This window comes from Lygodium microphyllum, chromosome 9, assembly GCF_053477565.2.
Source record: "Lygodium microphyllum isolate KBCC chromosome 9, Lygodium_microphyllum_v1.1.10, whole genome shotgun sequence".
Taxonomy (NCBI): Eukaryota; Viridiplantae; Streptophyta; class Polypodiopsida; order Schizaeales; family Lygodiaceae; genus Lygodium; species Lygodium microphyllum.
This window is the reverse complement of record NC_141143.1, coordinates 108,775,386-108,800,847: the sequence shown is the minus strand read 5'-3', so window position 1 is coordinate 108,800,847 and position 25,462 is coordinate 108,775,386. Positions and strand designations below refer to the sequence as shown.

The window sequence follows — 25,462 nt, the reverse complement described above, 5'->3', positions numbered from 1 at the left end:
CCCCCCCCCCCCCCCCGGCCGTCGACAGCCACCTGCGTCCATCTCTCCCCCCCCCCCCCCCGCCAGGGCCCGTCGACAGTTACTTGCACGCGCCGTCTGCATCCGCCCTAACCCCCACCCCCCCCCCCAAGTGCCACACCGTCTGCATCCGCCCTAACCCCCACCCCCCCCCCCCAAGTGCCACCTTGACGGGAGGCCTAGCCCGCAATCAGGCTACAACACCACCGCCATTGAAGACAACCCCCCCCCCCCCCTCTTCTCCCCTCCCCTCCAATTGCTCCCTCCACCTGTAGCAACTCCCCATAGAGCAGCATAGCAACGCGATAGGTAGGTTCTCCCAGAAGGGACAGGCAATGGAAACCTTTGGTCAGACGTCGGCGTACTCTCCGAGTGCCCCCCAGTCGAACACCTTGCGCGTAGTCCTCTCTGAGGAGCAGCTCTTAGCCGTCCGAGCTAAGGAGCTAGAGCTAACGGAAACAGCAATTTGTGGTCAGGTAGTAGGACATTCCCCAGCTAGGGCCCAGCTTCGGGACTGGCTCCACTCCACGCTGAGCATCGGCATGGCACAAATCATGGAGGTGGTCCTATTGGGCCAAGGGATCTTCATGGTCCGCCTCAGTTCGGCAGACGTAGCTCGCGAGCTACTCTCCAACTCACCATATGCATCCACGAAGGGGGTCATATACATGGTCCCTTGGTACAGTGGCTTCACTGTGGAGGCGTTTGCACTCCATATTTATGGTCACGTAGTAGGACATTCCCCAGCTAGGGCCCAGCTTCGGGACTGGCTCCACTCCACGCTGAGCATCGGCATGGCACAAATCATGGAGGCGGTCCTGTTGGGCCAAGGGATCTTCATGGTCCGCCTCAGTTCAGCAAACGCAGCTCGCAAGCTACTCTCCAACTCACCATATGCATCCACGAAGGGGGTCATATACATGGTCCCTTGGTACAGTGGCTTCACTGTGGCGGCGTTTGCACTCCTCAACAGGTTTCTTCGGCACCCGGTCACCCTCCTCTTCCTCGGCCTGGCGATTGAGTACCGCCAGTTGGTGGAAGACTTTGGAAGGCTCTTCGGCACTGTCCTTCCTGCGTCCTTCACGGATGCAGTGACAGCGGCGGGGTCCCAAAGGTGCGGGTGGTAGTGAAGGAGGTCAAGAATATCCCACAGTTCCTAGAGATTGAGGCAGGCAGGCATTCCTTTAGGCAACAGGTCATTGTAACTGGGCAACCAGGGCAGTGCTTGAGATGCCACGACTTTGGGCATTAGGCAACAGTTTGTACACGGTTTGGAGCCAAGGCGGCTCCGCCCACAAGTCTGCAGGTGGACGCTGACGGTTTCACAAGGGTCCAAAGGCGACAAAGAGAGAGGCGATAAGGGGGGGCGCAGCCAACCCCTCATGCCCAGCCTTGTCAGCAGGGTGATGGCAGACGAGTGCCCCCTTTCGGCAGAGCACCCCACAGCCCCCCCTTGTCCGCCCCACCTGACAAGACCGATCCCCCCCATTTTCTCCACATGAGCCACAGACTGCCTCGCCGGAGCCCCCATAGGCCCCTCACCCACCGCCCCCACATCCCATCCCCCCCCTCCCTCCACTGACCTTGACCCACAGTCCCCCCTTGCCAGGGCTACCACCCCCTCCCCACACCCACCATGCATCTCTAGCCATCCCACCATAGCGCAATCCACTCCACCCCCATCACCCCCCCTACCGAGCACTCCCCCTGATCCGCACCCAGGTCAGGTGAGCCCCCCCAGACCCACTCCCCTTCCTCTCACAGGAGGTGATGAGCCACATACACCTACCTCCTCTGTACACCAGCAGTCCCCCCCCCATCCACACAGCCACCAGCTCATCTACCCCTGCCACCCACAATACTTTCTCGAGACAGGCGCAGCTGCTGCCACAAGAATTTTTTCGCAGTGGCCCATGGTCTTACCTGCGAGTTGCGGAGCGCGGAGAGTTCCCACTACCTCTAGAGGTGGGGATCTTCGTGGTTCGTAAGTCAAGGAGGAGCAAGGTCCACCTATTAGCACCACCGGATGGACCAAACTACACTTTCTTTTTTCAGTCATCCTTCTCAGAGGAGTGGACGACTATACAGATTGAGGAGGAATTGAAGAGTCAAGTGGCAGATCACATCTCCCAGTGGATGGGAGATGAAGGACTAGCACTGTCCGCACAACAGTGGCCAGGTTGCATGATGGACATTAACTGTTGGACTGGCGCCGACGTCTCGCATTTGAGCATTATCTTTCGAGTCCCCCCCCCACAGTGGGGAGCGCCGAGGGACGTGATCGAGTGGCCCCCGACACAGGCGGCCCACTTCTACCAGTGTACAGAGTCGCGGTTTTCAGCATGGCTAATAGATGCATTGATAGTACCACCTGGAGCATCTATCACCCCTATGGTCCGGCCGAGGGCCACCATGGGGGACTGGAGCTCACCATCCAGACCGGCGGCAAAACGTACCTGCATGCTTCGCAATCTCTCTTCCTCATCTGCAGCTTTCACACCGAACAGATGCATGTTTGGTCAGTCACAGGTTTCCCCATGAGCCTTCACCTTGCATCCTGGAATGTGAACAATCTCCACTACAGTGGGGCGTGTGGCTCGAGGAAGCTGATTGTCCGGCAGGAGCTCCAACCTGCCCTCGCCGGACGGATAGACATCTTGCTACTACAGGAGCACAAGCTCACCCTCGCCCAGGCTCAACGGGTTGGGAAGGTACTGCCGAGCAGCTCGCATACTTATTGGAAGCAAGCCATAGGTGCCCATGACAGGAGCGGAGGTGTATGCACCTCTATTGGTCCGAGTCTCACCACCTGTGTACGAGATCACGGGACGATAGTGGCAGGAAGGGCTCTATGGATCAGACTGGATATTGGGGACTCATGTATTGGAGTCCTCAATGTCTATGCCCCTACGGAGGTTAGGGCACGTAGCAGGTTCTGGGTGGAAATTGTAGATGGACTCCCAGAGGTGGACTCCTGGATTGTTAGAGGAGATTTCAACAATCTGGAGGCTTTGGAGGACCAGCAGGGCAGAGGAAGAAACTACCAGGGCATGGCTGGGGAGGAGCAAGAGGCATGGAAGGTCTTTTTGCTTGCAGTCGGAGCACGGGATGCCTGGAAAGACCTTGCCTTCCACAGGAGGGAGAGGTCATTGGACTTTTCTTGGGGTTACAAGCGGCTAGGCGGAGTCTTGCTGGAGTGGTTAGACAGGTTTTATGTGGGAGAGTGGGGAGGTTCTCGCGGAGGCCAAATTGAGCAGTTGGCAGGCACCACACTATCCGATCACTGCCCGGTTCTCCTGGCACTTGATCCCCCAGCATCCGCCCTAGATATACGATCCTGTCGGATCCCTGACTCGATCAATAGGAGGGAGGAGGTGTCGAGACAGATAGAGCAGATCTGGACCAGAGAGTGGGTTAGGAGGGACAGGATAGCAGAGGAGGTTGCAGAGGTCCTAGCTGAGTCAAGCAGAATTTGCCAAGAGGCAGCCCTATAGGCCAGGCAACAGTGCTGGGAGGAAGAGAGAGCACTCCAGCGGGACCTGGCAGCTACGCAGAGATTGTTGCAAGAGGCACCAGGGGACCCCATCCTCCACGCACAGGAGGTGCGTACGCATGCAGCATACGAAAACTCGGGCAATCAATTGGCCTTCACCTACTTTGATGGAGATGGAAAATGCCACAAATTCATTGATTTTTTGGTCCCTCCATCAGATTTTGGCTAAAAACAGCTTCACTCCTATTGAATCCAAGTCTTGAAGCTTCCAATTTCAGGCACACTTCCCGAGGCTGTTGCTAAACCCTAATTTCTGCTTTATGCTAGAGATTAGAGTTTACAAGAGAAAAATCTAAAATTTCTCAGCCTCTAGTGATTTCAATGCTATAATCTTCGAAGCAAGGCTGTAGAAAGTCTAGGAGATGAGAGAGAATGTTGCGGAGAGAGAAAATTTAGACTTTCTTCCCACAAAACTAAAAAAAATCTGTCACTTATTGTTGCCAAAATCTGCTCCGGTACCAAAATCTCATCCAACTCCTCAACCTCAGGCTGAATTTCAACAAACATATTCTCCGACACATCACCATGAAAAGACCTCAACAAACTAACATGAAAAGCATTGTGTATCCGCCAATGTGGAGGTAATTTCAGCCGATATGTCACATCATTAATCTTCTCTAACACCTAGAAGGGCCCATAGTATCTCATACTCAACTTCGAATACAATCTTTCTCTTCCTTTCATCTTTTTCAACCTTGCCCTTTCAAAACGCAACAATACATAGTCACCCTTTGCAAACTACAAAGCACGTCTGTGTGGTGATCCCTGTCCTCTTGCATTTCTTGCAATCTTTGAAGTACATATTTTATCTTTGCATAGGCTACATCCAAGTTTTCCACATAACGAACAGCCTCAAAGATATTATCCTTAGTTTACAGAATAGGTAATATCTTCTTGCCACCCTCAACCATCTCAAATGGAGCTTTGCCCATAGAACTATGCACTGTGTTATTATAAGCAAACTCAACCAAGGTCAAATATTGCTCCCACTGTGTCTTGTGGTCTGAAACATAGCACCTCAAAAGATCTAACACTCTGGAATTTGCATCCACAAACTTACCATCTGTCTACGAATGGAAGGATAATGAGAATTTTAGCGTAGTACCCATATTCTCAAACAACCCCTTCCAAAATAAACTAATTATTTGGGGGTCTTGATAACTAATGATTGACTCTGGCATACCATGATCCTTAATGATGTGCTATAAAAACAATCGTGCCATATGATCAACCTTTATTTTCTTCCTCACCAGAATGAAATGGGCTTGTTTGCTATTTCTGCAAATGATAGTCCATATCTATAGGTGTCTTAGGAAGCTCAAAAATAAAGTCCATTACAATACTCTGCCAAGACCTATCTCGAATATGCAAGGGCTGCAACAAACCAGGCATCTTCTACCTATCATACTCTACCTTCTAGCATACGATGCATGTCTTGACAAAGTGTTCTACCTCATGCCTCAAAGCTGACCAATAAAAGAAATGCTCCATTGCCTTCACCGTGGCACCAATACCTCTGTGTCCTGTATACAGAGCAGCATGACTTTCAATGATAATTGTAGGCCTTGACTACTTTGTGACACACAGTAGTTCATGCATCATCAAAAATCCATCTCTTAGCGCAAAGTGTTCATGCTTTTGGCCATTGCAAAGACCGAATCAGCAACATATTGCTCCAAATTTTTACATTCCTTAACATCCAACTTATTCCAAGCTATCATGATGTCTACCTTAAAGGTACTTGTCAACCAATTCAATACAAACATTTGCTTGAATTATACCCCCGTTGATGGTACTCTATCTTACATTAAAAGTGGTTGCCTTTCGAATCTTCAAGGACTCTTTGAAGTTTCCCCCTGAATAGGTTGCATCAAACTGTTGAATGAAAGTCAAAGCTTTCACTCTATCTTGTATACCACTAAAGAACTCAAACTTCACTGCTTTTCCATCCCTATCATAGTCTTTTGCTACCCCTTCGAGTGTCAAGTTCTCATATACTAGTTGCTGCAAAAAGGGTGCATTTGCTGAACTTACATCAAAACCAACACCAAACGGAGCATTTGCATGACCAACATTCATTACTTAAGCTGCATAAGCATTTAGGGGTACACATGCAGTACCAAACATGCTACTTTGAGCCCTAGGCATCAAGCCAATGCTGCCATACATAGGGTTTTGCATTTTTCCACCAAACCCGAATACATTGGGCCTTGCACACCATGCATTGGTTGCTGCATACCATAGATATTTGCGTCATACGTTCCTGTATGCGGTCGTTGTCCAACCATAGCATGAAAAATCGTGCTTCCACCAAAATATCATGGCTGTCCCATCATAGGATGCATACCCGGCTGTCCAAAATCCATTGGATTGGCACTTCCATAATGGCCTTGCATTTGCATTTCTTGCCCCGTAGATACCAACTATTTTATTTCATTAGTATCTTTGGGAGCTTCAAATGAAGGGTTTGGCATTATCTTCGGTGTATCATGCTGTCCCGAAGGTGTAAAAGACGTCTTCTTCTTCTTGCCTTTGCTGTCTTTCTTTAAGACATTCAAAAATCGGGTAAATTGAGGATCCTTTGCCAATTCAGCAAAGAGATTTGTTGTTGTCCTCCTCTGATTCTTGAACTAGTCATTAAATTCCTCTTCACTTTGCTAGACATCAACCTCATTATGTCCTAAAGGCCATGCATCTTGCCCAACAGCAACATTTTCAACTTGTTGTCCATGGTTTGAGCCTTGTTCAAGATCTGGCATTGCATTTCCTTCATTCCCATATCAAGGAAATTTGTTGTTTTCCTCCTTTGATTCTTGAACTAGTCATCAAATTCCTCTTCACTTTGCTAAACATCAACCTCATTATGCCTTGAAGGCCATGTATCTTACCCAATAGCAACAATTTCAGCTTGTTGTCCATGGTTTGAGCCTTATTCAAGGTCAAGCATTGCATTTCCTTCATTCCCATATGAATGTTTGTACTGAGAGGCATCATCACTACTTGAGTCCATCTCACTGTATAAAAACATATTACAATAATTTCCCAACTAAGAGTAAAAATCAGCACTAGCACAAAGATTTGGTTTGCAATTAGGTGCCTTAGGCCCACCAAATCAAGGGATTGAGTAATAATCCTAGCGATGGAACCATGTAACCAACCTTCCTTCCGTGGATGGGTGGTATTTTCCTAATTACAACTTAGTTAAAGCAATAATATTTATTACAAGACTGAGAAATGCAAATTAACTTATAAGCTTGGACAAGGGATACCATGTTGTCCCCAAAACTGACGCCCCTTTCAATATTTATTTAACTTAATTAAAGAAGATGTTGATGTACAATGGGATTCTCCCAATCCGTTTCGGTATTCCAACTCCCCTTGTTCTTCAAAATGACCAGCAAGTCTTCAATCTAATTTGCCCCTTGATTAAGGCAGTCAATTGGCCTTCACCCGCTTTGATGGAGATACAAAATGCCACAAATTCATTGATTTGCTAGTCCCTCCATTAGAATTTGTCTAAAAACAGCTTCAATCCTATTCAAACCAAGTCTTGGAGCTTCCAATTTCAAGCACACTTCCCGAGGCTACTGCTAAACCCTAATTTCTACTTTCTGCTAGAGATTAGGATTTATAGGAGAGAAATCTGAAATTTCTGTCTCTAGTGATCTTAATGCTATAATCTTCGGAGCAAGGCCGTAGAAAACCTGGGAGATGAGAGCGAATGTTGCGGAGAGAGAAAATTCAAACTTTCTTCGCAAAGAACTAAAAAAGTCTATCATTTATTGTTGCTACCTTATCTCAACAGCTTATAGATGCAAAGAATTGAAGAAAATCAATAATTTACTGCTGATGCCTTGTCTCAACAGCCTGTAGATGTTGTCATCTACTGTTGATTCATCTTTTCCTGCCCCTAGCTGCTACTACAGAAGGTCCTTCAATGGCTACAAATCAGACCACCAACATCTCCTTCCTCTCTTTTGTAGGCTGAATACACTAAAATGCCTCTCTCTAGCCTCTAAAGACGTTTTTCAATCTTGCATGGGCATTTTCGAGTGGCAGCCTTTCCAAATGGTTTTTTCAGCATTATCCATAATTAAATATTAATTTTTAGTCTTTAAATACTGAAAATCAATCTAATAATTATTTCAATGCCCTAAAAAATAATATGATTGGCTAATAATTAAATCGGCTAGGCAACTTCCATTCCTGAGTGTCTCTGCGCCATCTTTGACCATGAGATTGGCGTACCAGATTCCACCAAGTACCTGTGCGGCATAACTGATAGCAACTTTTGTCTTTGACATCCCGTGATTTCCTCGGGTCCTGGGCTCGTAAATTTACTCTAACCCTAGTTACACCTCACATGTGCAACATTTACTTAACCCTATGATTAAAAATTAATCCACATGTTAAATGAGGCTTCAAAAATACATCTTCTCATTACACCCATTGCTGGTCACCAGCATGCACAACCTACATCTGGTTGCAGCTGCATGCAACTGCTTTTTCAGCTGACTACCATGGCTGCAACAGCCTACTGCCGATTTTTTGTCACAAAAGAGCCAACTTGATGACCCAGTGCAATAAGAAAATCACACATCTAGACTCCCCATATGATTAGAAGCTCTGTTATAAGAGTATGTCCAATCTATGACCTTGCTGAAGAGAAAAGGCTGCTCAACGTCTACAAAATCAAGCTGCAGCTCTGTGAAATAAGCAACGAGATACTGATCTCCAAAGTTGAAGAATGCCCACTGCAAACCTGACCTCAAAGCCTCTCCCCAAGTCCAATCTGTTCTAAACTGCAGGGGACCTCCTGAGTCCAGTCTAATCTTCTCCAGCATTCCAAGTAATAACTTCTTGCACAAAAGATGACCCCTAACAATAAGCCTAACAAGCAAATTAATGTTGTTTAGCAACATTCAAAAATAATTCATGCACTCAGAAAGGATCTCTGCCTGACTGACTTGTATCACCCTCATCATTTAAGAAACAGATTTTTGCCTAGGTTGTGCATATGAAATTGCTTTTATCACAGAACTGCCCCATATAGACCTGGTTTGTAAATGCATACAGCAAGCATGTCTCAACCTTATTTCATTACTTTTTGTATCTAGATACTTTCGAATAACTAACACATACACATAATAAACTCTTTACAGCACCTCCACACTACCATATAATAATGGCTACAAGCTAGTAAGCATTTATTGAGATCATCTTTGAAAGCGTAACATTTCCATCAACCTTTTAAAACACTTTAAATAAACTTAAGGAAGAAAATAAATGTCAAGCAAACATGTGAATGCCAACTTTTCAGAGCACACTAAATATCTTCTGCTCTTTAAACACTCTATGGGGACATAAACAGAATGATAGTTACCTGTGGGACATCAGCCCCCACAATAGCTGATATGTCATGACCTATGGCACTAAGTGTCACACCAAGCATGGCTGTAGTTGTGCTTTTTCCTGCAGAATGTCTCTTCTCAAGTGAGTCAACCTTAATACACGATGTGCCATGTGAATGAAACCACAAAAACCAAAAACTGGTAGATGGAAAAGCAAACTGTATCAAGTGAGAAAGAACATAGAGTCGCCCCTGATCTACATAGAAATTTAAGTACAGTATCTGGAGTTACAAAATGCAATATGGATAATGCAGCAAAAACCTTCATGACTTCCATCAACATTGTAAGTTTGAAATGGAATCTTGTAGATAGTCATTGTAGTTGTTGCCACATTAGTCATGTGCTACAATGCAACCATTCATGTCAAAAGGAGAACACTTGCACCAGTGCAGCCAAAACTGTATACATTAAAAGTACCTTTCCATTCCTTTCCATTGCACACTTACAGTCCTCTCTCGTGAGTTGGTCATCCTCCATTGTAAGGATGAATCACTATATCCTTGGATATCTGCAATGGGTGCCTACAATATTGGCCATTGACCACTGACCATTTGGTCACTACGTGTGAATATCTCCTACAAGTTAGGACAGTCAAAGGGACTTGGAGTGTGGACACACCCTAGGGCTAGGGTGGTTAAGGAGTTCTATAAAGAGGACTTGTGCGACATTCCTTGTGAGGTCCATTCGAGATCCAAGCTAGCTCCATTCACACACCGAGATCGTGTGGTTTGACAAAATGGAACCTTAGTCCTTGTGATTGGAGCTTTGCCTAATTTGGTGCTGGTCTAAAGCTCAAGGATGTGTACATTTTGTGGATAAACTAGAGTTTACAAAGAAAATAGAGAGTATGAACACGACCAACACAAGGAACTCAGACAAGAATGCAAATGAAGAGAAAAAACAAAGATGAATGAATGTTGAATATTGAATGAATATAAATAAAGAATGAGGAAGAGATACAACTGTAGGCCTAAGAAGCGGAGGATGTCGGCACTCTCTCGCGTGGGAGTGGGCTGAGGGAGCACCAAAGAGTGTTATCCTTGGAGAATGGATACCAAGTGCAGGAAACAACCAATGCTGATCCAGGAATCGGATATAAGCAGCAGCATCAACCTGCAGGGCAGCAAACGCAGCAGTTCCTGCCTGATATAGGGCAGGAAGAACAGTAGCATGATGTCACCAACCATAGGGTGGCAAGTCTGATGATGAAAAGCAGCCGCAGCAGGGTGGGCATCAGTCAATCACGGTCTTTTGGATGGACAAGCAGGTTCCTGGAGAAGATCAGCAACAAGGTGGCAGCTATAGGAGCAAAGCACAGCCTCTTGTAGTAGCAGCAGCTGTACAGTAATGGAAAGGGCTGGAGATACAAGATATAGTCTGGCCAGCATCTGAATATCAATAGGCAACAAGCCAGCAGCCTGGAGAGAGAGGAGATGATGATGATGAGCAAGATGATAATAAAGAAAATAATGGAGGAGAGTTGGCACTGGAAGGTAATGATGAAATATTAGGGAAGAAAAGGGCAATGAACAGAGAGCCCCCCAAGGCACTGGACCAAGAGAGTCACACACGACTCTCCAGGTGGCACAGAACTACCAGGATTGCAGAGGAAATTGAATATGTTCTTTTGACTTGCCCAAGGGGTCATCCCAATGAGATCAACGATTGGACAAATGATGTCCCAAAATGGATTGCCTATGAGAGTACACAATGTAAGTTCACAAAACATAGGCATGAAACACAAACACAATGAATAGTGAACATAGAGAATACAAAACTCAAATGAATAGGCAATGGTATCCATAATAGAAAGTATGAAAATAAGTACAATACCACCATGCTAACCAACACTAATGACCAACTACAGTGCCTACAATCCCTCTCTCCAAGGATGCAAGGCAATAATAAAATGATAATGTGTGAGTAGAGGTATATACTGCCTTCTGTGGAGCAAGACAAGCAAGCAGCTTGGCTAGCAAATAGGAGGCCAGAAAAAACTGTTTGGCAAGTTAATCCAGCTGCCACCATGGTAAAATGGGCTGGCCAATATGCTAGAATACTGCCTAGCCTAATGCCCACTAGAGATTGCACAACCACATGACATCCTAGGGGCCTGCAATGATCACAAATGCGATGAAGACTCCTTTGGGAATTAGTTTTTTGTTTTTATCTGTTTCTTTCCTCTTTTCTTTTCGGGCTGATTCACCTCACTTATTAGTTCATACAAAGTGAAACCAAAGTACAAAACCACAATCAACAGTGCCAATGTAGAAGTACAACAAAACTTCTATAGCACAAATTTGTGTTCCTAGTTCATCAATAATGAGGTAATTCCAAAAATTATTTTCACTGTAAGTAGTGTGGTAGCTGCTTGGGATCCTGGGTGAGCAATGTAAGCTCAATATGCCTCATTCGATGAGCTAAAGGGACCATTTGTAAACGCCCCGAACAACGTAGTATGCTTAACAATTATGATATTTGCTTGTTTTCGAGATTTAATAGAAAAGAGAATGAACACTTAAAGCTGAAAATGAAACACAAAATTACAGCCATAAAAATGTAAAAGTAATGGAGACAAGATTGAGGGTTGAAGATGGGCAACCCCCCCCCGAAGGAATGTATTTCTGCTCAACCCAAGTCCCTTAGGGAAGAGCTTAGTTACAATCAACCTGAGAGTGAGAAGAAGTAATTCTCACTCTCACAAGATCATGCAAAGATGTACAAACACACATGCATTATCTATTATGCAATGATAAGAACTGATTTCTTTACAGTATGAGAGAAGAAAAAGGGGAATTCAGCCTTTCTCCATCGTTGATCAGCAGTACAGGGATAGAGCTTGCTTCTTGTAGCTAAAATGGAAGAAAGAGCTCAAGAAGGAGGTGCTGTAATGAATTTACAGGCTTGTTGTCTTGTAAAACAGCAGTGATAGAAGAGGAAATATGGAGGAATTTGATAATGGAGAAGTGGGGGATGATGATGGGGATGGATGGGGCCAGTTTCTGGCTATCTGTGGGTGCTGTACATGAGTTTACAGCAAAGAAAAATGATGCTCAATGAAGAAAAACGAGCTCTTATTTATAGGAGAGGGGAGAGCTAGTACAAAAGGGGAAAGTGGAGTAGCACAAGACAAGTGTCCAGCCACATGTCATGAGATGTGACAAGTGGTGGGACACTTGGAAACTTGTGTGACAAGTGTCTTGACACTTGTCTCTTCTTTATGGCCTTCCTTTTTGGGTTGAATACTGTCAAGAATAGAAACAACCAAATTTAGTAAGCACAGTCAGAGTACAGAACTTACTATTTTTAGAATGACATCCCTATTTTTTAGGACTAGCATTTTTAGGCAAATTCGAGGCTCCTAAAATTTAGGGACCTCCTAAAATTTAGGGATCTCCTAGAATTTAGGGACCCCCCCAATATGGGTATCATATGAAAGCTTTTTCCGTGTACATCGCAAAAATGGTATCCGAATCTTCATGTGACTTTCCTATGCAAAGAAATGTGCATTTCAAGCTTTCAGCCCACACATGCACATTATACAAGCATTTCATGATCATGCCATCTTGTTGATTGTAATTGTCTGTTCTGGTGGATCTAGCCCACACTTCAAGGCATCAATCCTTTCTGTGTGCGAGTCTAACCCTGATATGCGTGAGTTCTAGTCACAGACGCCCAATCGGGTCATATAGGTGGAACTGTGAACTATCTTTTCTCTAACCCACCGTGTGGGTCCACCATAACCTGTGACCACTCATCAGTGGCCAGCTCCAATGCACTTTTCTTTATATCTAATTAGTGCAAAGGAAATAAATTTAATAAATCATTATATAGATAAATTAATAAAAAAGGATACAAATTCTGTTTCTATAGAGTTGTGACAGCCCTCTGGCTTTTATTCAGCTGTCCTCAGCTGAAAATCTTCTTGATATTGTTGTAGAATATTTGGGTAATCCTTCATGAATTTTTCATCTACCCACTGTGCATCTGTGGTGGGTAGATTCTTGAATTTTAGCAAGAATTATCGTGTCACAAGGCCACTTCTCGTGGTTCGATACTTGAGAAACAAAATCTTTTCAGGTTCCAAGAGTTGCTCTGTTTCTTCAACTTCTGGGGGATCTTCAGTAATGGGTTCCTTTGGTTCTGGTCCTATGTAAGGTTTTAGCAAACTTACATGAAAAGCATTGTGTATTTTCCAATGAGTAGGAAGCTCAAGTCGATAAGAAACTTCATTTATTTTCTCAATCACTTTGAAGGGTCCAAAGTATCTACTGGAGAGCTTTGGAAAAGATGAATTTTGACCAGAACCTTGTTTGAGCCTGCTTTTATCAAACTTTAGCAAGACATATTGACCTTTTTCAAAAGCCAAAGGTCTTCTTCGTTTATCTGCTTGCTTCTTTTGTCGCTCTTGCGCAACTTTGATAGTGACTCGAACTTCATCCATTGTTGTTTTTAAATCTGAAGCAAACTCATCAGCAGCAAAAATCTTATCTTTAGTGCGAATAATTGGAGGAGGAATCACTTTACCCTATACTATTTCATTTGGAGCTTTCCCTGTGGATGAGTGCACTATATTGTTGTAAGCAAACTCCAATAATGGAAGATATTTCTCCCATTGTGACTTATGTTCACTAACATAAGCTTTCAACATATCCAAAAGAGTGAGATTCATCACCTCTGTTTGGCCGTCAGTTTGAGGATGAAAAGCTGAGGAGAACTTTAAAGTGGTTCCCAAATTCTCAAATAAAGCACGCCAAAAGTTACTTGTGAATTTGGAGTCTCTATCTGAAATGATCTCAGAAGGCATACCATGTAATCTGAAGATATGTTGAATGAAAAGTCTTGCAGCTTGTGCGGATTTCAATATTTTATGACATGGAATAAAATGTGATTGTTTGCTGAATCTATCAATTATGACCCAAATCATATCATGACCTTGAGGTGTTCTTGGAATACCTGAGATGAAATCCATTGTGATAGATTCCCATGGATCTTTGGGCACTGGAAGAGGTTGCAACAATCCTGGAATCTTCTGCCTATCATATTTGGATTTTTGGCATACCAGACAAGCCTCGATGAAGTTATGTGTATATTTTCGTAATGTTGGCCAATAAAAGTAGCGCTCAATTGCACTTAGAGTGGCTGCCCTCCCTCTATGCCCTGCATAAGGGGGTTCATGACTTTCTTTAAGCACCTTTTGTCGAACAGGAAGAGTGACACAAAGGCGATTGTTCATGAGAAGGTAACCGTCTTTCATGGAATAATCTGGATGAGAACCTCCTTGCTGTAAATTTGACCAAACTGCTGCAAAATCAGTATCTTCATCATAAGTATTCTTCATCGTTTGAAAATCTTCATGATGAGCCACTGTAATAGTTGCAATGCGAGGCACTCTAGAAAGTGCATCAGCAACTACATTTTGTTTCCCTGGAGTGTACATAATTTGAAAATGAAACATCGACAAGAAATTTTCCCATCTTGCATGTTTCTCCTGCAAATGCTTTTGAGTCTTGAAATACTTCAAGCTTTGATGATCGGTTTTAATAAGGAATTCATTGCCTAAAAGATAATGTTTCCATATCTTTAAAGCATGAACCACTGCTAAGAGCTCCTTTTCATAAATGTCATACATTTTCTCCACATCATTTAGACGGCGGCTTTCAAAGGCTACGGCATGGCCTTCTTGATTTAGCACTGCACCAATACAATCACCGCAAGCATCTGCTTCCACCACAAATGGTTTTACCAAATCTGGAATGATAAGAACAGGTCCAGAAATAAGAGCTGTTTTCAGCCTTGTGAAGGCTGCCTTCTCTTTTTCCTTCCATTGGCAAGAGATCTTCTTCTTTGTAAGGTCATGAAGTGGAGAAGCCATATGTGCAAAATGCTTGATGAAGCGGTGGTAATAAGAACATAAGCCAAGAAATGATCGCACCTCATGTACATCACGAAGATGAGGCCATTCTTGGATTATCCTGATCTTTTCAGGATCCATCTGAATCCCTTCAAAAGAGATGACATGCCCAAGGTAATTTATTTTATGCATGAAAAATTCACTCTTTTTACCATTTATCAAGAGTTGATTTTGTTGTAGTAATTGTAGAACAATTTCCAAGTGTTGATGACGCTCCTCTTCATTCTTGCTAAAGACAAGAATATCATCAAAGAAAGTACCGACATATTGTCGATGCTCTCTAAAGATGCGCTCCATCATTCGATTAAAGGTGGCTGGTGCATTGGTTAATCCGAAAGGAACCACCAAGAATTCATAAAGACCGTATGAAGTGCGGAAAGCAGTTTTGTGTACATCTTGTGGTATTACCCTAATTTGATGATAACCACTCTTTAGATCAATGAGGCTGAAAACCTTTGAGCCTCCTAAACGATCCAAAATGTCGTCAATTCTGGGAATAGGAAACCGATTCTTCACGGTGATTTTGTTGAGGACTCAATAATCAATGCACATCCTGAATGTGCCATCTTTCTTTTGAACAAGAAGAACCGGTGAACAAAATGGTGAGCTACTTGGCCTAATTAGCCCACGGTTGAGTAGGTCTTCGACTTGCTTTCTGATTTCTTCTTGTTGAGGACGGCTCACACGATATGGTGCTATATTAGGAGGAGAACTGCCCGGAATAATATCAATATGATGGTCTTCTGGCCTTTCTGGGGGAAGCTGATAAGGAAGATCTTCCAAAAAACAATCTTTATACTTTTCCAAGAGCTGAAGTTGCTCTTGGTTTTCAGCATTTATATTATCTTTTACATCAGTGACATAAAGCAGACAACATTGAACACAATCCTTAATTGCTCTAGAGACTTGCATATGGCTTACCATAGGTATGGTGTCTCCAGAAACTCCAGCTTGGATCTCGTACTTCTTGCCTTTGTTGGTGAGTTCTACCTTCTTTTTCTGAGAGAAGATGGTTGAATCTACTCTATGATTCCAAGGCATGCCAAGAATCACATCACAACCATCAAGGTCTCCGATACAGAAGGTATTTTCGTCATTGTAGCCTTGAATTTGAAACTTGAGCTTGCCAATGTAGGGTATCACAGTCTTCACTGTGTCACTTTCATCAGCATTTAAAGCTTGGCGAACTTCTGCCGGAGTGTCCATCTCTTCATTCTTTAATCCAAGCTCTTTAGCTAATTGTAAGGAAATAATATTTTCATTCGCCCCAAGATCTATCAAGAATAGTGCTTGCTTACCTTGCAACTGTCCCCAAGCTTTTAATAATTTGCGCGTATCTGGAGTGTGAGTTGTGTTTGCAACTACATCACTGATAGCATTGATTTTCACTGGCGACTCAGGCTTGTTGTCAGAAACCTTGCTTTGTCCCTTGTTTGAACATTGCTTCGCTATGTGGCCTGTTTGTCCACATTTAAAGCACTTCCCTTCTTTCATGAAGCGTTGCTTTTCTTCTTCGGAAAATTGCTTTTCTTGTGGGTATAGATTGGAGCGAAATTGAGGAGCATTTGGAGGTGCATAGGGCTTCATCTTCTTTTGATTTGATGGTGGCTGCTTTTGCCACTGTTTTTGTCCTTCATTTGGGGCTGAATACTCCTCATCATCAGCTACTCTCTTCTTATCATTCTTTTGGAATGATTTGTTGCCATTGTGCTCCATTTCCCATGTCTCAGCATGGTCAATGAGTTCCCTGAGACTAGAACAATGATAATGATTAAGAGCAATACGAAGTTTAAAATGCAAACCTCCTTGAAACTTCCTAAGCTTTTCCGAACTGCTGATCTTCTTGAAATGTTGGACCTTCAAAAGTAGCTCCCAAAATCTATTGGTATAGTCACCAAGTGACTCATTTTTCCTTTGCCAAAGCCGATCCCATTCCATTTTTACATCTCTTTTGAAATGAACAGGAAGAAATTGGCTTTGTATCAGGCGAACAAAGGACCGCCATGATTTTGGGGCAGCATGATCATATTCCAACCCCGTCCACCAAGTATGGGCTAAGTCGGCTAAATGTAAAGCTGCAAACTTAATCTTTTCTTTTTCTTTATACTTGTCACGACCATACAAAATTTGAAATTGACGAATAAACTTCAGAAGAAGATCAAGATTTCGGGAACCATCATACATACTGAACTTGATCTTCTTTTCAAGTTGAGATAGTGACTTAGTCTTCTTTTTCTTCTTATGCCTTCGTCCATGCTCGGATATTGAGGTTGAAGATGATGAAGTGCTTGATGGGGATGAAGATGGAGACGAGGGTGAAGAATGTCAACGCCTTTGACGATGATGAGGTCTTCCACGAGAAGGGTATGACTCTTCATTACTAGAAGAGAATCCATCAGAATAGGCGCCAGATGACTTTGAAGAAGAGGATGAGCTTCGACGCGATCTCTTTCTTTGTCTTGAAGTAGAATGGGACTGCCTCTTAGAAGTAGCTGGACTTCTTGATCGGCTCCTTTCATTGGTATGGCTTTGTCTCCTTGAAGTAGATGGGCTTCTTTCCTTGAATTCTTTGGGATTCTCAACTTTTTCTAGTTTGAGAAGTTGCTCACGAATTTGCTGATTCTCCTCTCTAAGACTTTGAATGGCTTGAAGGATAGCACTCGATTGATCCATTGAGACTAAAGAAAAAAAAATATGCTCACGCACTCAATGCAAGGGCTGAAAACAAACAAACTTATAGTTGTAAGCACTACCAGTGTTGGGGGTGAGGACCGAGCCAAAGCTCTGATACCACTGTAAACGCCCCGAACAACGTAGTATGCTTAATAATTATGATATTTGCTTGTTTTCGAGATTTAATAGAAAAGAGAATGAACACTTAAAGCTGAAAATGAAAGTTACTCACAAAATTACAGCCATAAAAATGTAAAAGTAATGGAGACAAGATTGAGGGTTGAAGATGGGCAACCCCCCCCGAAGGAATGTATTTCTGCTCAACCCAAGTCCCTTAGGGAAGAGCTCAGTTACAATCAACCTGAGAGTGAGAAGAAGTAATTCTCACTCTCACAAGATCATGCAAAGATGTACAAACACACATGCATTATCTATTATGCAATGATAAGAACTGATTTCTTTACAGTATGAGAGAAGAAAAAGGGGAATTCAGCCTTTCTCCATCGTTGATCAGCACTACAGGGATAGAGCTTGCTTCTTGTAGCTAAAATGGAAGAAAGAGCTCAAGAAGGAGGTGCTGTAATGAATTTACAGGCTTGTTGTCTTGTAAAACAGCAGTGATAGAAGAGGAAATATGGAGGAATTTGATAATGGAGAAGTGGGGGATGATGATGGGGATGGATGGGGCCAGTTTCTGGCTATCTGTGGGTGCTGTACATGAGTTTACAGCAAAGAAAAATGATGCTCAATGAAGAAAAACGAGCTCTTATTTATAGGAGAGGGGAGAGCTAGTACAAAAGGGAAAAGTGGAGTAGCACAAGACAAGTGTCCAGCCACATGTCATGAGATGTGACAAGTGGTGGGACACTTGGAAACTTGTGTGACAAGTGTCTTGACACTTGTCTCTTCTTTATGGCCTTCCTTTTTGGGTTGAATACTGTCAAGAATAGAAACAACCAAATTTAGTAAGCACAGTCAGAGTACAGAACTTACTATTTTTAGAATGACATCCCTATTTTTTAGGACTAGCATTTTTAGGCTAATTCGAGGCTCCTAAAATTTAGGAACCTCCTAAAATTTAGGGATCTCCTAGAATTTAGGGACCCCCCCAATATGGGTATCATATGAAAGCTTTTTCCGTGTACATCGCAAAAATGGTATCCGAATCTTCATGTGACTTTCCTATGCAAAGAAATGTGCATTTCAAGCTTTCAGCCCACACATGCACATTATACAAGCATTTCATGATCATGCCATCTTGTTGATTGTAACTGTCTGTTCTAGTGGATCTAGCCCACACTTCAAGGCATCAATCCTTTCTGTGTGCGAGTCTAACCCTGATATGCGTGAGTTCTAGTCACAGGCGCCCAATCGGGTTATATAGGTGGAAGTGTGAACTATCTTTTCTCTAACCCACCGTGTGGGTCCACCATAACCTGTGACCACTCATCAGTGGCCAGCTCCAATGCACTTTTCTTTATATCTAATTAGTGCAAAGGAAATAAATTTAATAAATCATTATATAGATAAATTAATGAAAAAGGATACAAATTCTGTTTCTATAGAGTTGTGACACCATTATATACACAGAATGTCAATGCAAGGGATAATGCCATAAGGGGCATGCTTAGGCAACAAGGTGTCACTTGGATGGTGCGCTCATAGGAGAATTTGGTTCACTTGCCTAAGCCCCCCTTTACAATGGAAATTAAATGTAATGCAAGGATATATACAACAGGAAAAGGACATTGATGTGGAAGACAAAAGAGGTAAAAATTTAATGTACCATGTGGGAGAGGCAGCATCTATCAAAATCAGGAATGTCAATGCTGAAGGAGGAGGAGCTAAAGTCAGCTTTGGTGCCAAGAACTTGATGAAAAAGTAGTGGAAGTAGACGCACCTCAGTTGAAAGATTTGTTTCGCTGACAAATCCATTGCAGGCAGTAGCATGCAAGGATGCCTAAAGCGACCTTTGAAGGGGAAGGCACCCTGCTGGTTGAAGAAGCAAGGCTCAATAGGAAGAGAACATGGAACCACTATGGGACAACCAAAAAGCTATGGTTCAAGCTCAAGTAGGACTGCTAGATACATACATTGTTATTATTTGACTAAAATACAGCCAAACATGTAAGTACCAAAAGAGAGGCTAGAATCCACATACAACTGATTCATTTTGAGATGATTTGATATTCACATGATCATAAAAAATCCATTTTGAAATTACCCCTAGTACTAATAGACAAAATATAAGTACATTCCATAAGGTCTACACTACACTTTAAACTCGTCACTTCTTGAGTGACAAGACAAGTTGTAGCTTTCCAATATCGTATCATGAATTCTGATATAAAAAGTGGCCGGGCAAGTTTTATGTCACTGACTTTTAACACATTAAAAAATATAGACGCTAGAGGGCTTTAACTCTAGGAGGAAAACTACCCAAACATCTTACCTACACAACCTAAAAATGAAGATAGTCACTTACTTCAATAGACAACAATCACTTTTTTCAAACAAGCGCAACATACAAACCTTGTTACCACTCGATTGAACTTTAACACAGTCAGTCAATCCCAACCCCTTGAAGTCCACAACTCCTACTAAGCCCTACAACTACTGAGAATAGCCAAGCAGAATGACTCCCACCACACAATGAAGTAGTGACACACTTTTAGAAAGAAAGAAGAACCTATTTTAATGCAACATCCCAACCCAATGAATTTTCCTATGCTCAAAAGAAATAGGAAAGTTCCTTGGGTTGTTATGCCACATTACACTTCAACCCAGTTAGTCAATCCCAATCCCTTGGAATGCCCCTACTACTAAGCCCTACACCTACCAAGAATAGCCAAGCAAAATGACTCGCACCACACACTGAGACAATGATACACTTTTAGCAAGAAAAAAGGACCCATCATAGTGTGACATACCAACCCAAGGAATTTTCCTATTTAGCTTGAGAGGGGATGTTGAGCCACAAATGTTAGGGTTTGCACTTTGATTATGATGCATTAACCTCTAATTTAGTCTCCCGTGGAACAGCCTCCCAAAAAAAGGTGCCAAATTGCCAAAAATAAATGGCTTTACTTCTTACAACAAAACAAATACACCTCCAATCCTTGATATACAACAAGGACCCAATGGCATGTGCAAGATGCAATGAGTTAGAGGAGACAAAGAAACATAGTCCATGGAATTGCCCCAGAGCTTAAAAGGTATGGAGGAGAGCTCTATATATTCTAAGTCTAGCAACTCCGCCTCTTTTCATATCAGCAGCCTAAGGCCTCTCAGCTTGTTGACAGTCACATAAAGAAATACATTACCACCTCCGCAATCTAAAGCGCGACCCTCTTTGACTAATCGCTCCAAACAAAATTCCACACATTTCCTACCATTTACGATCACTCAGCTTCTGGCTAACCAATAAACTACCAAGACCCCACTAATCCACTATGAAGCAAAGCCTAATCAAACCATGTTACCCTCCAAGAACTCCTAATCAACCTTGTCATAGGCCATCTCAAAGTCTAAGAGAAGTACTAAAATTGTCACAAAGACATGAATTCTTAACTTAATGCTCGTTGGACAATTAAGTTGTGCACAAGTTAGGTGCACCGTGTACATGAGATTAAGTTGAAGGTGTGTCACAGTGATAGATAATCCTAGCTTGGGCAGTGGAGGACATTGGCAAAAGTTGTTGTAGACATGTGTCAGTGGGTTACCTAGGGCAAGTCTTGGTCACGGACATTGAATTTCCCCTTGCAAATGCCTTTCAATGTAATTGAGTTTGGAGATTTGAAAGATTTAATGTCCTAATCTAAGTTGTGTTAAAAGTTTCAACACTATCAAGTTCAAAGAGATTAGGAATTCAAAATTGAGGTTGCGCATCATTTAATGTGATTTTAAATGAGGACACGGCTAAAGAGCTATGCAGCTCAAATTTACATGTGGGGGCCCAAGTGAAATTGGAAATTCGCCAATAGTCAAGTTTGGATTGGGCTACATGCAAGTGTGTCTTCCGTGTTGGGCTGTTTTTCTCCCATATTGGGCTATTTGGGGTAGATCTAAGGGTGGATAATCGAGTGTGGGCTAAGAGAGCAGCTGAACCATCATGGACAGCAAAAAGACCTGATCTACAGCACTTTTTGGGGCTGGAATAGCAGGGCAACTGCTATGCAAGTATTTCTCTTGTAGGAAAGTCATTGAATTTTTCTTAATCCTAATTTTCTGGTAAAAGCTATGAATTTCTGCAAAAATTAGGGTTTCTCCACTGTCTAGAGAAGTGTGTCTTTAATTCTCAGCCATGGAACATAGGGATTTGCTGGAAACCTGAGAGAGAACAGCAGAGCTGAAGAAGATTGCTCATCTAGACTCTACAATCAAAGTGACTTCCATGCAAGAGGAGAAGACCCAATTTGTGTCCAAATGTGCTTGTAATCAAGGGACAATTTGGGAAAATTATCACTAGTCATATTGGGCATCTTTTTGGGCATGAGACTGATGTTGGAGCTTATTTCAAGGGCTGGAAATCAAGGAATTCTCCATTTTGCTTCATTCTCCCTCATCCATATACAATGCATGATGCTGAAATCTGGGAATGAAAATCAAAGATTTGAGCCTCAAGTTTAGACCTAATGTGTTGTGGATTGTCGATTTGCTGATCTCAATGTGTAACCGAAAATGATTAGGGTTTGCATGGCAAAATTGGAATGTATGCATACATGCCTTTGTGATTGAGGAACGTTGTTGATGCAAATTTAATTAGTGGACAGCAAAATAGCTGATTTGTGCTGAGATGCACATCAAATAGTTGTTGGTAACAGAGGACAGCTTATTAATCTAAATGTTGTTGGAGAATTGGCTTGGTCAATTCTTAGTTGTACAGCACATGTTTTGGAATCAATGTGGAAAGAAGTACCACCATCCACAAGGGGCACCAACATTTTGGGTCCAATCAAGTGTCTGTTTGTCTCAATTCCTTAAAGGCAATCTAGTGAAATGTGGTACAAGTGTTAAATTTTCAAATTTTCATTATTGATGAATTAATTGCTTGTAAATAGCTGTTAACTAATGCATTTTAGGGTTCCACCACCCTCCATTATAGAAAGGAAGGCTAGTTTCAATGTCCTTTGTGCACTCTGATGGTCCACTCTATAGCCTCAAGGAAAGTGAAGATGTTATCGAAGATGCTCTAATCCTAGACAAAATGTGTCTAGGTGTCATGAATGATGTCTAAGAGGAGGGGGTGAAGTCACTTGTTGCTGATCTTTGCCAATGCCTTATAGACAACTAATAATAATGTGATCGGACACCGTTGGGTGACCTCTAGTCAATCCTTCCCAAAGGGGGGAGACTGACAAGCCCACTACCAATAAGGTGATCAGAGATAACTGCATGACCTCTTCCCGAAGAGGAAGAGACGGACAAGACCAGCAAACAAGCTACTTGGCATCGCCCAATGCTAAAGACCTACTAAAAGGCCTACAACAAGGGATCCTTCACCTCCTCCCACAAGGAGGAGAAGAACAATCTACAGCACCTCTCCTCTCTTCGGCACTTCTATCCATCATGTTACTAGAAGGCACGAAAAGAACTCCCACTCTGTGAAGGGTGTAAGGCATGAGTACCCCATCTCAACCACCAAGGACAAGATACAATCTAACAAATGTTCCTTGCAATGGAGTAGATGAGACAAGACCATCTCCTTTTGAAAGTTGTCTATAGAAGTTAGTGGTTAGCCTCATCACCTCCTCAAGGCAACACCTAACTCTCCCGCGCTAATCAATGGAAGCTACAAATCTGGTCACCGAAAGTGTCGGGTCAGTCAAGGCACCTCACAACTCTCTAGAGGGTGTAGTCTCCAAGGGAGTCCTATAACCACCTATCAATAGTTGCCCAGTCCTATTGCAAAGGAATGCTTCCCATGCCTCGTGCTCATGAACTACAATGCCCAAAAAATCCAAGCCTCTACCCTAGTGATCCTCCAAGGTCTCTAGATTGTTGATTCACCTCCAACAACTCATCCACCTTGGGCAAACCCGCAAACCTCAATCCAAAAATCAGTCCATGCTCTTACCTCTACCAACGCATAGATGTTGAGGATTCCAATGCAAGAATCCCCAATATCTAGCCTAACAACAAGGCCCACTCTACAACAATCGTCCAGTGATCCTACACACAAGATGGTAGACTCCAACCAATCTAACTATACACTTCTCCACTCCGCACATGGGTGCCAATGGAGTGCTTCCACTAGGTGCGAGAGCATCCTAGAAGCACCTTCTTGACTCTGTTGGGCTCAAAGGAAGAGAGCCTATACTCATTAAGTAGGAGAATGTTGATGTGGCCAAGAAGGACTCCAACTCCTATCCAACAATCAGCTTCTTCGGACATCCACTTCATTGAACTAAAGGCTATTCACATTCCAAGATGCTAAATGTATGCTCATGAAAAAACTTTAGAGTTTGCCAAGAACATACTCCTATTTGGTGTGCTCGAAGATGAGAAAGCCCCAAACCACAAAGTGTGCATCAACCAAGCTATCAAACTAGCCTATATTGAGCAACCTCGACAAGTGTTCACTCAAAAATGTCTAAGGGAAGGCACCATCTCCATGTGGTCCATAGAACGCTCACATGAGGGAACTTTGCATGCATCTGGCCGCTGCTCTAAAAGCAACTCCAACCTTGCACCTCCCAACCGCTTAAACACATGCTTTGTCACCTTATCACAAATGACCTCAAACTATTATCAATGCCTCAAACCACCCATCAAAGTGTACAACCTATAAGAAAGGAGTAGTTTGGCCCATCCGGAGAAGCAAATAAGTGCACCTTCGTCATTCCAAGACTTACAAATCACACTGATTTTCACTTGCAGAGGAAGAGGAAACTCCTCACATCTCACAAGTCACCTATATGACTAAGGCCCACAGTGTTACGACTCCTTGGAAAAAGAATGGGGGGGCAGCTGCTTGCTACTACAAGAGGTGGTGCTAGCAACATGCAACCCCAACCAAGCGGCCCTCTCTCAACAAGAACTATTGGGGAGCTACTTTGCCCATGACATGCACTTCACAACCTCTTTGCCCTAAAGCATGGAATCCTAGACATTACCCGAGCTACCCTGTGACAATAATCTATTGGTTAACTAAGGAATTGCCAACTTCAATCTCCAATACTTTGGGCAATTTGTTGACATCTATCACTATCGCACGTACCTTTTGCACTCCCATTCCTGTCACCACATCTACAAAAGATGTTGGAAGTACATTGCCAAAGAGGAGATCAAAAATCCTCCAATATGGGCAATACTCTACCACAAGGCTTGGAAAAAGGAGAGTGACAAGGTATCAAGAAAACCGGTGATGAGATCCAAGGTAGAGACTAAGAAGTTATTCTAGCATAGAACTATATAGATGATCCCCTTTGTGGACACCACATGGGAGTTGTCAATGAGCTCATGTACCACATCCACAAAGAGATGCGACGAACCATGGAGATACCTTTCCCCATCAACACTAGCTCCGTTGGGCATAAAATGCTGATATGCAAGGTTGAATGAAGCCAATCTCAAAGCTCTGCCTAGAAATTAGAGTGATCCACGGCCTCTCCAAAGACCACAATCTCCTCCAACTTCTTTGTGGTATAGACTATTTGAAGTTGTTACTCTAATTAGACCATGTGCAATGCATAAGTGTGCCCATGGCTTGTGTCAATGTTGAATAATAGGTTGCTATTGCATGTGTTTCTCCTTGGACCACCCATGCAAGCTGCTTGTCATGACATCTTGTGAAAATGCTACTACAAAGGAGGAAAGCAACCAAAAAAGACTCGAAGGGGCAGTGGGTGAGGGAAAGAGGAACCGTGACAATGACTTCAAGGAGCTAGAGGG

General features: G+C 43.0%; 1 protein-coding gene across 19 annotated transcripts in view; it reads right to left on the bottom strand.

Moving 5' to 3' along the window:
* The window catches only part of LOC148031411 (uncharacterized), a 218,112-nt gene that overhangs the window by 147,670 nt on the left and 44,980 nt on the right, over positions 1 to 25,462 (bottom strand). For all 19 annotated transcript variants that reach the window (XR_015691894.1, XR_015691893.1, XM_087684948.1 and 16 more), the window contains one exon: positions 8,955 to 9,043. Coding sequence is in view for 17 of the 19 variants with exons in the window: in XM_087684948.1 (XP_087541074.1) it covers positions 8,955 to 9,043 (89 nt within the window). In the remaining 2 variants the exon portion in view is untranslated. The remainder of the gene's footprint in view (positions 1 to 8,954; positions 9,044 to 25,462) is intronic.